Genomic DNA, 14,222 nt, shown 5'->3' with positions numbered 1-14,222 from the left:
TGAGATTCCTTGCCACCAAGGAAAGAGAAAAAAAAAGCAATGAGTCACCTGAAGTCTCAGCGACTCTTAAGGCCCAGGGCACCTGAGGTAAAAGCAGAAAACAAGTAGAAAGGCGTCTAAAATCAAAATTTCAAGGATTACGGTAGCACTGGCTCTCAGAGCACTTAAATCGTTTCCTCAAACTTCATTTCCTCGGCTATTTTAGTTCCGATGGAAAATGCCACGTAAGTTTGACCTCACCACTCAATAGTCGGCCTCAATGGTTGAAGCGAATTTCTGTGCTGAGGTCAAGGCAGTGCCGCCTAGTGGCGCATCTGTGAACTGCACTGCGGAAGAAGGACGCCGGGAGGGGCCCAGTAACGGGTGGGTGAGAGTCAGCCTGAGGACCAAAAGCAGAGCCCAGGACAGCTGGTGTTTGGCAAGGCGACTTATAGAAGAAACGCCGCAAAGGGCAAGTTGGAATTCTCACCAGTCATCCGAACTGTGTTCTCCCAGACATCCTGACAGCTGCCAGGGACTTTAGAGGCCCAGAGGAAAGGGGATGACTTGCCCAAGGTCACACTGTAAGTCATGGCAGACGTGGGACAAGAAGCTAGGACGCTACTCTACAGCAACGGTAGGAGCTGAAATTGCTGATGCGGGTTCCCTCTAGGGGAGGCCTGCTGCACCCCCTCCAGGGAGCATGGAAGCAAGAAGGCATCAGTGGAAGAGCTGGCCTGGCACCCAGAGTATGGATGGCTTTAAGTAAGGAGGAAGCGACTCAGACTCCTAGCAGGCATTTATTCTCAGCATGTGCTTTCAGTTCTAAAGATGATTCTCTTTTCTCGGTTTCCCTTTACACCAGCTTCTTCTTGTACTTCTTGAATTCTGACTTCCTCCCTAGCACTCCATTGACGACTGTTCTGTGACTAGATCTGTGGTCTTAGATACCTCAAGGCCTTCTCTGTACTTACAACACTAAAGTTGTCACTGATCCTCTTTTCCTTCATCTCCTTTATCCAGACTACTCTCATTCACTCATTCAACACTTAATGAGCACCCACAGTAGGTAGGTACTTTGACTAAGATGAGTAAGAGGCCATCCCTGACCCCAGGGAGCTCACTGTCTGGTATGGAGGACTGTTGTTATTCACTCGTGTCCAACTCTTCGCAACCTCATGGACTGCCTCATGCCAACCTCCTCTGTCCTCCACTGTCTCCTGGAGTTTGCTCAAATTTATGTCATTGAGTCAGTGATGCTATCTGACCATCTCATCCTCTGCCACTCCCCTTTTCCTTTTGGTATAGAGGATGCAAATGTACAGTTTTAATGTACTGATAAATAGCCTCACTAAGTTTTATGAGGTGTAACATAACCCCCAAAAAGAAAGCACTTAGAATCCTACCTGAAAAAGATCTCAAGTCCCAGGTTCCTTCCTAAATTGATCAAGCTTCACATTTTCAATTGACTTTTGGACATTTCTCACCTGAGAGCTTCAAACTCAGTATGTTTTAAACCTAGCTAATCACCCATCTCCCAAATCACATATTTGTGACACAAAAACAGATAAACAATAATAACAATTTCTACTTAAGACAACTATGGTGTATACTCAAGACTGGAGTCAATCAAGTCTGTGTTTAAACCATTGCTGTGCAATTTATTTAGAGAAAAGTGAAAGCCTCCCTAGAACCTAGAAAAGGGAGAAACAAAGAATCTATGATTCGGTTGGTGTCCTCTCCAAATGATACAGATATTTTTTGTCTAGCATGCGTGCTTAGTCGTATCTGACTCTTTGAGACCCCATGGACTGTAGCACACCAGGCTCCTCTGTCCATGAAATTCTTCAGGCAAGAATACTGGAGTGGGTTGCCATTTCGTACTTCAGGGGATCTTCCCAACCAAGGAATCAAACCGCATCTCTTGTGTCTCCTGCATTGGCAGGCGGATTCTTCACCACTGCACCACCTAGCAGTCAGACATATGTGCCCCTTCTGAGGAAAAGGAGATAATAGTCAGTAAGATCATCCAATTCACTCTTTTGGTTCAAAGTCTTTACTCATCAAGCTGCCTTCTGGTTAGAACCTTAATGCCCTAAGGAGAAGGAATTAGATAAGAATATTTCTCACCATAAATGAGTAACTCAGAACCATTTCCATTTCCATCAACCATCTAGGACCCTGCCATAATAGAAGCTGGGAGTTGCTGACACTGCCTAGGAGCCTCTTTGCTGCATTCCCAGCCCCTACTCTCTTCTCCACTTCACATAATCCTCAGCTGTTAACATAATCTTTCTCCGATTCCATTCTCATGAGGTCATTCCCCAGCTCTGTCACCCCTGGCATCTCTCTGGGTCTATTTTATCAGTCTAAAGTCATCAGCCTGGAACCCAGAGCTTATCAACTGTCCCCAACATCGCCATTTCAAAGAAGCTTACATAGCCTTCACTCCAGACAAGTTAATTTGCCTGCCATTTATCGCTTTCCCTTTGAGTTTGCAGAGCCCTTGAGCCCTAGACCCTGCAGCACATCTCAGTGCTCACCTCAACCAAGATGCATATTCTGATGAGCCTTTTCAGACACTGCCTTGACTTTGAATACCTCAAGAACATGTGGACAAGGCCAGCATATAGAGGGACAAGGCCCTCTATATCCAGAGAAGGGAAAAGTGTTAGTTGCCGAGTTGTGTACAACTCTTTGCAACCCCATGGATGTGGTCTGCCAGGCTTCTCTGTCCATGGAATTCTCCAGGCAAGAATTCTGGAGTGGGTAGCCATTCTCTTCTCTAGGGGATCTTCCCGACCCAGGGATTGAACCCCAGTCTCCTGCATTGCAGGTGGATTCTTCACTGTCTGAGCCACCAGGAAAGCAGAGAGGGGAAGTCAGAAAAGCATCAAAACCACTAACTTCCTTGACTAGTTAGTGGTTAAGAGTTCACCTTCCAATGCAGGGAGTGCATGTTCAGTCCCTAATCAGGAAGCTCAGATCCCACATGCCTCAGTGCCCCAAAAAACTTAAAAAGCAGAGAAGCAATATTGTAAAAAACTTAATAAAGACTTTAAAATGGTCCACATTAAAAAAAAAAGTTTTTTTTTTAAAAAGCATCACAGGACTTCCCTGCAAGGTCAGTGGTTAAGAATCTATGCTTCCCCTGTAGTGGGTGCGATCGCTGGCCGAGGAACTAAAGATCCCATGTGACGCTTGGTGGAGCCAAAAAAAAGAAAAGCATCAAATTATGATCAGTAAGAGATAAATTAAGTGGTCAAGCCATTCAATTATCAGATATTAAAAATGATTAGAGATTTATTTTAAAATCTGTTCATACTTGTACAGGGCACTCTGCTAGGTGATGGGGATATCATGAGAAGCCAAAGTCCCTGCCTTCATGGAACTTATTGTCGTTGTCGTTCAGTCTCCCAGTCACGTCCAACTCTGCAGCCCCATGGACTGCAGCATGCCAGGCCTCCCTATCTCCCAGAGTTTGCCTAAGTTCATGTTCATTGCATCGGTGATGCTGTCCAGCTATCTCATCCTAGGACACCCTCTTATCCTTCTGCGCTTGATCTTTCCCAGCATCAGGGACTTTTCCAATGAGTCATCTGTTGGCATCAGATGACCAAAATACTGGAGTGTCAGCTTTAGCATCAATCCTTCCAGTGAATATTCAGGGTTGATCTCCCTTAAGATTGACTGGTTTGATCTCCTTGCTGTCCAAGGGACTTTCAGGAGTCTTCTCTAGCACAACAGTTTGAAGGCATCAATTCTTTAGCATTCTGCCTTCTTTATGGTCTAGCTCTCACAACTGCACGTGACCACTGGGAGGACCAGAGCCTTGACTATATGAACCTTTGTTGGCAAAGTAATGTCTCTGTTTTTGAACAGACTGTCTAGGTTTGTCATCGCTCTCCTGTGAAGAAGCAATCATCTTCTGATTTCATGACTGCAGTCACCATCCGCAGTGATTTTGGAGCCCAAGAAGAGAAAATCCATCACTACTTCCACCTTTCCCCCTTCCATTTGCCATGCAGTAATGGGGCTGCATGCCATGATCTCAGTTTTTTCATATTTAGTCTTAAGCTGGCTCTTTCACTCTCCTCCTTCACCCTCATCAAGAGGTTCTTTAGTTTCTCTTTGGTTCTTCGCTTTCTGCCATTAGAGTGGTATCATCTGCATATCTGAGGTTGTTGATATTTCTCCTGCCTGTCTTGATTCCAGCTTGTAACTCACCCAGGCCAGCATTTTTCATGACGTACTCAGTGTATAGGTTAAACAAACAGGGTGACAGCATACAGCCCTGACATACTCCTTTCTCGATCTTGAAATGATCAGTTATTCCATGTGTGTGTGTGTGTGTGTGTTGGTTGCTTAGTCATATCCGACTCTTTGCAACCCCATAGACTGCAGCCCACCAGGCCCCTCTGTCCATGGGATTCTCCAGGCAAGAACACTGGAGTGGGTTGCCATTTCCTTCTCCAAAAGGAACTATAGAAAGAAAGAAAGTGAAGTTGCTCAGTCGTGTCTGACTCTTTGCGACCCCATGGACTGTAGCCTACCAGGCTCCTCCGTCCATGGAATTTTCCAGGCAAGAGTACTGGAGTGGATTGCCATTTCCTTCTCCAGGGGATCTTCCTGACACGGGGATCAAACCCAGGTCTCCTGCATTGCAGGCAGATGCTTTACTGTCTGAGCTACCAGAGCAACTAAAGCCTAGGAAATTACTGAGCACACATGCTCCAGAGCCTGTACCAGAACTAGACAGTCTGTGCACGGCAACGAGAGATCCCATGTGATGCAATGAAGATCCTGCATGCCAAAACTGAGACCCCAATGCAGCCAAATATATATATAGATATACATATCTATAGCTATATTAAAGTGCTAACAAATCTGGCTTCTGGTAAGATCTCTCTTCCTAACTTCGTAGATGGCTGCCTTCTCTCTATGTCCTCATAGGACCTTTCCATGGTGCATGAACATACACAGGGGAGGGTGGTAGAGAAAAGAGAGTGAGCTCTCGGGTGTCTCTTCTTAAAAGGACACTAATCCTATCGGATGAGGACCCCACTTTTATGAGCTCATTAACCTTAGATGTCTCCTCTGCAAACACAGCCACACCAGGGGTTAGGGCTTCAACATATGAATTGGGAGTGGGGGAAACAAACACTCCATACATAACACCAATCAATAAACAAAAATTAATAATATGAACGGAATGAGTTTATTCTACTTATTCATTAAACAAATAAAAAAATGAATACCCATATTCTGCAGGCATACAGGGCTTTCCCGGTGGTAAAGAATCCGCCTGCCAATGCATAAGATTCGGGTTCGATCCTTGAGTTGGGAAGATCCCCTGGAGTACTCCAGTATTCTTGCCTGGAAAATTCTAGGGACAGAGGAGCCTGGCAAGCTCCAGTCCATGGGGTCAAAAAAGAGTTGGACATGACTAACAGACTAGACAACAACACGGACATACCTCATTTTATCACACTTTGCTTTGTCACACTTCACAGATATTGTGTTTTCTACTAATTGAAAGTTCGTGGCAAACCTGCATCAAGAAAATCTATTGGCACCATTTTTCCAACAGCATTTGCTCATTTTATGTCACATTTTTGGTAATTCTCACAATAGTTGAAATTTTTCATTATTAATATACTTGTTATGGTGATCTACCTGGGGGCTTCCCAGGTGGCACTACTGGTGAAGAATCTCCCTGCCAATGTGAGAGATGTGGGTTCAATCCCTGGGTCTGGAAGATCCCCTGGAGGAAGGCATGGCAACCCACTCCAGTATTCTTGCCTGGAGAATCCCATGGACAGAGGAGCCTGGCAGGCTACAGTCCATAGGGTTGCAAAGAGTCAGACAGGACTGAAGCAGACATGGTGATCTGTGACCCGTGATCTTTGCTGTTACTACTATTACTTGCTGAAGTATTTTTCAGCTAAGGTATGTACATTTTTAAACATAATACTATTGCAGATTTAATAGTCTATAGTATACTATAACTTTTACATGTACTGGGAACCCTAAAAATTCATGTGACTTGCTTTGTTTTGATATTTGCTTTATTGTGATGGTTTGGATTAGAACTCACAATGTCTCCAAGGTTTGCCTGTACCTGATACTATACTAAGTGTGGAGAATACACCCTGGAACAGGCAAACAGGGCTTCTTTCCTTATGAAGCTTATGGGTTCGATAGGAAGAAGACAATTAAACAAGTTATCACAGTAAAGGGTGATAACAGTAATGACAAGTACATTAGCACTCAAGGAAAAGCAGAGATAGCCAAACTATCCCTGTATTCCAATAGGTCAGAAAAAAACTAAAGAAGTGAAATTTGGAGGATGGGTAGAGCTAGTCAAGTGAAGAGTTGAACTAGAGGATCTGGACAGGGACAGGACATATATACAATGTCTCTGGGACAAGAAAGTGGGTTAAGAAGTTCCATGTAGCTAGTGGGGGTGGGGGGGTGGGGCAGGGACTTTTCCCTCTATCCTCATAAGTTCAGTCTCTGGGGCCTGCAAATTAAACTGACAAAAGACAGATTACCAGAATTTTAAAAACAAGATTTTATTTACACATGCAACATGCATACACACAGGAGAATTCAGTGATAAATAACTTAAAGAGGTGGTTAGAACCTGAGACTTACCTATCATCTTAGCATAGAAGATTCTCCACATTTGTGGAGAAGTAACAAGACATAGTGTTGGGGCTTCTAGGGGTGGTATATTATGGAAAGGTAATATATGGGGAAACTAATGGAAGATAAAGGTTATTTTAATAAGGTTTTTTGGTGCAGAACCAAGTCAGTGCCAGCTCTGTTTCCAGTGATAATGGTTGCTTTCCTCTTTCTTTTATCAGAGAGGGGAGAGGAAACACCTTCACAAAGGAGAATTTTGTCTGCTTTTAGGCAGATGGGGGTGGGTGGGCAAAAATATCTATATTTGTTGCCTTGCTTTCAGTTCAGAATAATCTTCATGCCAAAGTGGCATTTTCTGATCTCCTTCACTGGAATATATAGTATAAGAGGGAAACAAGTGAGATAAGGCTGAATAAGGAAGCAGAGACTGGACCTTGGATGGCCCTGTTAAGACTAGTTAAAAGGTTTTGGACTATATCCTGAGAACAATGGGAAATCGTGAATTGGGGCAAGTAAAAAGTTAATCAGGGGACTTCCCTGGTGTTCCAGTGGCTAAGACTTCTTGCTCCCAATGTTAGGGATGCAGGTTCGATCCCCTGGTCATGGAACTAGATCCTACATGCCGCAGCTAAGAGTTCACATGCCTCTGGAAACATATACTAACATACATAAAATAGACAACCAGTAGGAATTTGCTGTATGGCTTAGGGAACTCAAACCAAGGCTCTGTGACAACCTAGAGGTGTGGGATGGGCTGGGAGGTGGGAGGGAAGCCCATGAGGGAGGGAACATATGTATACCTACGTGTGTATACCAACATGGCTGATCCATGTTGATGTATGGCAGAAATCAACACAATATTGTAATTATCCTTCAATTAAAAATAAATAAAAAGAAAAAAAAGAGAGTTCACATGCCTCAACTAAAGATCCCCCATGCCCCAACAAAGATCAAAGACCCCATGTGCCTCAACTAAAATCTGGTGCAAATAAATGTTTAAAAAAAAAGAAGTTAATCAAAAGAAACTTCAATTAAAATAGAGTTGGGAGACCAGAAGAGGGAGCTCTCACACCCCCAGACAATAAGAGAGTCCAATAGGAAGAAGAAAGACTTCCTCTTCTTTACTGGCAAGAGCTCACTCAATGAGAGACTGATATAACTCAACCAAAGAAGAGTCATAGACTTTTTTTTATTTATTATAGCCCTCCCAATTTCCTTTTCCCTGCCATAAAAGAGTTCTCCTTCTCCATTTGTTTGCTGGTGACTTGCACATGGCTCACCATGGTTGCAGACCCTGCACTTCTTTGCTGTCCCAAATAAACCCATTTTTATGCTGAAGCAATAACTGGCAGTCTATTTGTTTTAGGTCAGTAGTGGAGAAGCGTGGGGAGGAGAGTCCTGACACGATTAGACTTGTTTTTGGAGGGAGGTGAGACCTGAGGCAGAAGAAACATTAAAGTACATTTAGAAAAAAATAAAAATAAAGTACATTTAGGAGGTAAAATCAGCAGAGCTTTGAGACCAGACATTAGGGTTATTAAAGAGTGGTTTCAGGCTTGGGCAATGGAGAAACTGGGACAGATAATAATTCAAATAGAAGAGTGAGGAGTTCCATTCTGAACAAAGTACCTGTGAGACACCCAGAGAGAGCTATCCAGCTGACAGCTAGGCACTTAGGCCTGGAGTTCTAAGAAGAGCCTGGCTGGAGATAGAGATTATGGAACAATTTTCAATAAAAAAAAAATGAAACCATGAGAATAAGTTCACCTTGGAAGAACATATAGAGCGAGAAGGCCTAGAACTGACCCCGTGAAGCATTCTGATATTAGAAGTTCTGTCAAGGAAACTGATAAGAAACAGAGCAGTAGAAAGAAAACCAGGAAACTGTCATCAGAGATGCCAAAGTAAAGTGATGATTTTTTTTTAATACAATACTAACATGGTATGTATTGTTTTTAAAAAAATATTTTTTTTAATCATGTATTTATTTGGTTGTGCTGGGTCTTAGATGCAGCATGTGGGATCTAATACCCTGCCCAGGGATCGAGCCAGGGCCCCCTGCATTGGGAGCTCGGAGTCTGAACCCCTGGACCACCAGGGAAGTCTCAAGGAGTTGATCTGATGACCATGGGTGGGGAGAGAGGGGCGGAGCCTCAGAGTAGGTAATATAAAGAGGATAAGAGGCACTGTCAACAGGGACAAAAGAAGGGTACAGATAAGGAGGACTCAAGTTGAGAAGAGTGAGCTTTCTCTGGGTTATCTCAGTGGACCTGTACCTTGTCTGTGGTACCGTGTCTAGCTTCTTGAATAGTTCCCTAAACCCTGACCTTCAATCTGATTGAACATGAAACAGAACAAGAGGCAGGCTAAGAAAAAGGAAAAAATATCATGTTTGGAATAATGCTTACTGTAATCTAAGTCCACTTGCCAGCTAAATATATGTGGATTGGTGACGGCAGGATGCCCAAGTAGTTGCTGGATGGTGAGTTTAAGTAGGTCAATCAGGAATAGAAAAGGAAGTAAAAATGCTCTAAAAGAGTCCATCGGAGCACAACTTCAAACAATGTGGTCTTGCTCTGAATGACCACAAAACTGCAACAGATGTGTTAGCCCATGAACAACAATCAGAAAAGAGATGCTCTTTTTCAGAAAAAAGAAAAAAAGGGTATGGGGGGGGAGCCGAGGTGGGACTTTAGGCAAATTCTAAGCTTAAGAGCCAGCATGCCAAACATCACAGAATCTCTAAATGCTGAGTCTAGACACACATTTTCACACACACAGAAATCATCTTTATATATCCTGTGTTGACATTTACAAGAATCAAATGCCCAGGTCCATGACTTGGAAGCCTGTTGTGTGAAAAAGTGCTGTGTGTGTGTAAAATGACCAAAAGCTTAGCAGGATCAGAGTTATGTAAGTAAAACTTTAGCCCACCTTAATAGAAGTCATCCAGATAATAAAAGCATGAGTCCTATTGTATTCTGAATTCATTGGAATAAATCTGGAGTGCTGTGGTCAGTTAAAGCATCACATTTTAAAAGTAATATTGTGTCACATTTTAGGAGTAACTACTCCCCCCCACACACACACACTTTCTTTCCATTCCCCCCACCAATTCTCTCATCTGGCATCTCAAACCTGGTAGAGTGTTTTCAAAGACGATCAATCCTTCCCACGGCACATGCCTTTTGCAGTGTTGCTTTTCCACTCTTCCCATCTAGAAGCAGACTCATTTCTCCTCCAGTTGAATCCAGTCGGCCTCTGTGTCTTAATTTGACCAACTAGAAGTGACGGAGCTTGACTTACAGACCTGGGCCTTAAGGGGCCTCACCTTAAGGGTCTTTGCCTTCTTGGTTGCCAGGTGCCAAGTCAAGAAGTTAGGGTCAGACGACTGACTGATGTGAAGTCATGTGGAAGACAAATAAGGGGCTCAGCCAACAACCAGCACCAAGGTGCCCAACATGTGAGTGAAGCTATCGTGGATCTTACAGTCCTAATCAAGCCAGTGACGGTAATAAAACTGTACCTGTGCTATCCAGTATGGGAATCACTAGCTACATGTCTCTACTGAGTCCTTGGAATGGGCCTCGGGCATCTGAAGAGCTTCATTTTAAATTTCACTTGATTTTAACTAAACTTTAGCTAGTGACTACCACACTGGACAGTATTCCAACCCTAATCCACCCAGCCCAACCCCGCTAACAACAAGGCACAGGGCATCATAAGATCACCGTACCCTTTCTGGGGCTACAAGTACATAGGCAGTGACTACAGATGGCCGCCAGTAAAGGTCATAGCTCTGTCAACAAAACAAAACATCCACGCGCCGCCCCCCCCCCCAACAACACCCTAAGGAAGGGAGTGACCCATTCTAAACTGATTTCATCTACATAAAATGTTAGAACCAGAAAGAGAAATATCCACACAAATGGAATATACTATCGAGAAAAACAGTCTTTGCCATATTTTTAAAACTGAAGTCCCACATCTAGCCTTTTTAGAAATGCCCTGATTAGGACGTCAACCTTCAAAAAGTTTCTTCAACCTTATGGATACGGAAGGGAAAAGGGAGGGAAAGAAAGATAAACTAAGAACATGAGGTTAATAGATACAAACTACTATACATGAAATAGATAAGCAACTAGCATTTACCATATAGCACAGGGTACTATAAAAAATATCTTGCATAACCTATAGTGGAAAATTAATCTGAAAAAATAAATATCTGAATCACTTTGCTATACACCTGAAAATAACACAATGCTGTCAATCAACTATATTTCAATTTTAAAAATACTGCAAAGACCAAAAACTAAAATCTTAATAGTTCCCTGTTCACACACTTTAGGGGGAGAGGTAATAGGAAGGAAATTTGAGAGCCACCTATGTGTGTTAGACAGTCACATACATTAATGCATTTCGTCCTCTTAATGGTTGTCTTTAAACTAAAAAAATACAAGTTCAGTGAGGTTGTGACTTGCCTAAGGACCTAAAGCTAATAGTGCCAGAGATAAAATTGAAATCCAACCTCCTGATTTCCCAACACATCACAATGCCTCTCCTAATCAAGAATAAACATTTCTGCCCTATTTCTGAGATTTTCTATGATCTGGCCACCTAAATAATCACTTCACTTTCACTTTTCACTTTCATGCATTGGAGAAGGAAATGGCAACCCACTCCATTGTTCTTGCCTGGAGAATCCCAGGGACTGCGGAGCCTGGTGGGCTGCCGTCTATGGGGTCGCACAGAGTCGGACACAACTGAAGCAATTTAGCAGCAGCAGTTAATGTTCAATCTCTTACCAGATTGATCTCATTCTGCTCCCTTTCACTTTCTCCTTTTTTTTCTTCTAATTCTACCTATCCTTCAAAATCTGGCTTACATCTGAAACTTTTCTCATCTTCAGTTCAATTCCTCAGTCCTGTTTGACTCTTCGTGACTCCATGGACTGCAGCACACCAGGCTTCCCTGTTCATCAACTCCTGGAGCTTGCTCAAACTCATGTCCATTGAGTCGGTGATGCCATCCAACCATCTCATCCTCTGTTGTCCCCTTCTCCTCCAGCCTTCAATCTTTCCCAGCATCAGGGTCTTTTCAAATGAGTCAGTTCTTCGAATCAGGTGGCCAAAGCATTGGAGTTTCAGCTTTACGATCAGTGCTTCCGATGAATATTCAGGACTGATTTCCTTTAGAATTGACTGGTTAGATTTCCTTGCAGTTCAAGGGACTCTCAGTAGTCTTCTCCAACAGCACTGTTCAAAAGCATCAATTCTTCAGGGCTCAACTCTCCTTGTGGTCCAACTCTCACATCCATACATGACTACTGGAAAAACCATAGCTTTGACAAGATGGACCTTTGTTGACAAAGTAATGTCTCTGCTTTTCAGTATGCTGTCTAGGTTGGTCATAGTTTTTCTTCCAAGGAGCAAGCATCTTTTCATTTCATGGCTGCAATCACCATCTGCAGTGATTCTGGAGCCCCCCAAAATAAAGTCTCCCTCTGAGAGACTTTCTCATCTTAATGCTAATTAATTTCCCTTTCCTCTTTTCCGGATTTTTACATCACTTTATAATGGGCATCACATAACATAACATTCTTTGTTACGTTACTTTTCCGTTAAACAGACCGTAATTTGAGGACAGGTGTCAAATTCAATCTTTAAATAGTGGCAGTCTTTCCAATTTCCTATTTCCCTTTGAGCCATGAATAAGAGTTCAGGAATGGATAAACTACCTAAACTTAACAGACAGATACCTCTTGATTAATTAAAATCAGCCCCAAACTCTTGAGTTTAAACCTCTGCTTAATCCACCGCGCACCAATTAATCCAGCAAGCTTGAATCGCGAATCAAGATTGAAGCCCGGCCACGTAACGCTGCCGGCCGACTCCCGCATACCACGCCCAGCCTATTGGTTACCGATTGGGCGTGACCCTGCCTAAGGGCCGACGGGGCGTGGCGTGCGTGAGTGAAGGCGTGGCCGAGAAGAGGAACATACGCTTTGGATCACGCTCGGTCGTCTCCGGTACTCCTCGACAACTTCCGGCAACGGCGTTCTCCTCCGCCGATTCACCTCGGGTATTTCCGGTCTCCTTCGGGTCTTTCCGTCTGGCTCCCGCGCGCGTCTCTCCACTTCGGGTTTTTCCGTGTCCCGCTCGGAGGTACTCGGCTCTCGCTCGGCCTCCCCCATCCCCCGGTAACGGTCGCTGGTGAGTTTAAATGAGCCGGGGCTGGCCGGGCCGGAGTCGCTACGGGGGGGGCCTGAGGCACTGCAGAAAGTGGGCCTGAACCTCCAGGATGACGGTGCTGCAGGAACCCGTCCAGGTAATGGTAACCCTCTTCCCTGAGGCTTGGCTCGCAGCCTTGGTCGGGAAGCGGCGTATGGCCACTTCGCGGCCTGGTGCGGCCTAGGCCTGGCTGCTTCTCCCGCCTCACCTCACGCCGGCTCCTGCCTGTCTTCTCGTCAGTTCCGAGGCCTTGCCCGCAGCCTCAGCCGCGTTCCCTCTGGCTCTATGTTACTTCTTCCCCGGGTGTGAGCGGAGTTCGGCGATAATCCCTCCTTTTCCCTCCGGGCCAATGTCGGGCGAGCCCCTCCTGTCAGCCCAGGGGCTGGGCCAGGGCCGGGGTGAGCGTTGAGAGGCCGAAAACTCGCCTCAGGTGCTCTCTTGCCCAAGGATGGTTGGGACGCACATTTGATTAGCGTCTGTATGATCTTCATAATGGTGGGGCAAGTTTGCGGGGCGAGTGTTGGTTTTGTTTTTGTTTTTGTTTTCTAGGAGAGAGTGGAGGGAGGGTAGGATCGGTGTTTTTAATACTAATTTCTGTTTTGGTGACAAACTGTCTAGCCCACGTTGCTTTTTCTCCCTCACTCAGTTTCCCTCCGGACAATGATCTGCGAAGAGAACCCCAAGGCCCAGTGTAGAGGCGCAAGCACCTATACAACGGGAGGGGGTGGAAACACCAAATTGGTTTTTTTCCATGACCTGTGATGGGGATCAGGAGTGTTTTACTGTGCATGTTTATAAGGCGTTCAGGAAATGGAAGACAAATCATGGTTTTTCCATCCATACTACACCAAGGTTTGCTTTGACGCACAGTGCTCTGTTGGCATGGAAGAAACCCTATTGGATTTTAAGGGTGTGATGCGGTGCCAAGTCATTTCCCCCTCCTGCCATCTGAAGAAACTAAATCTTTTGTCCCTTGGTGATGGACCAGGTCTGGAAGACTTTTTACACTATCATATGATTCTTTGACTTGATTAGAAGAGTTGACCTCTATCAACCGCTGTCATTGAGTCATACACTTTATTTTGAAAGCAAACCGATTTTAGAAATTGCTTCATATTGCTCTTAAAGACTTGTGATATCAAATAGTAAAATATTTTAATACATCACTCCTTCCATATTTCTTTAATTTTTTTCATCACAGGATGAAATACCAATTTCTCCTAGTTGGCTCTTTCTCTAGCTGTTTACATATAGCAGCTATTAATTTTTTAATTAGTGTAATGTGGGATTCTGTCTTCTGTACAGAATTGTACAAACAATTCTGTTTGTATATTATACTGGTGCTTTCAAAGCTGTTTCTTTCCA

At 44.0% G+C, this 14,222-nt stretch overlaps 2 protein-coding genes across 12 annotated transcripts in view; one reads left to right on the top strand and one right to left on the bottom strand.

Moving 5' to 3' along the window:
* The window catches only part of MYL4 (myosin light chain 4), a 35,864-nt gene extending 22,783 nt beyond the window's left edge, over positions 1-13,081 (bottom strand). Inside the window, exon 1 of one of the 2 annotated variants that reach the window (XM_043904949.1) lies at positions 13,066-13,081. The gene's annotated coding sequence lies outside the window, so the exon portion shown is untranslated. Of the gene's footprint in view, positions 1-48; positions 98-13,065 lie in introns of those variants that run through there. The other variant, XM_043904947.1, reaches the window with a different exon arrangement.
* Positions 12,817-14,222, top strand: part of CDC27 (cell division cycle 27) — a 52,115-nt gene continuing 50,709 nt past the window's right edge. For all 10 annotated transcript variants that reach the window (XR_006341327.1, XR_006341328.1, XM_043904943.1 and 7 more), the window contains exon 1: positions 12,817-12,954. Coding sequence is in view for 8 of the 10 variants with exons in the window: in XM_043904943.1 (XP_043760878.1) it covers positions 12,928-12,954 (27 nt within the window). In the remaining 2 variants the exon portion in view is untranslated. The remainder of the gene's footprint in view (positions 12,955-14,222) is intronic.

Source organism: Cervus elaphus, chromosome 5 (assembly GCF_910594005.1).
Source record: "Cervus elaphus chromosome 5, mCerEla1.1, whole genome shotgun sequence".
NCBI lineage: Eukaryota > Metazoa > Chordata > Mammalia > Artiodactyla > Cervidae > Cervus > Cervus elaphus.
This window is presented reverse-complemented; position numbering and strand designations above follow the sequence as displayed.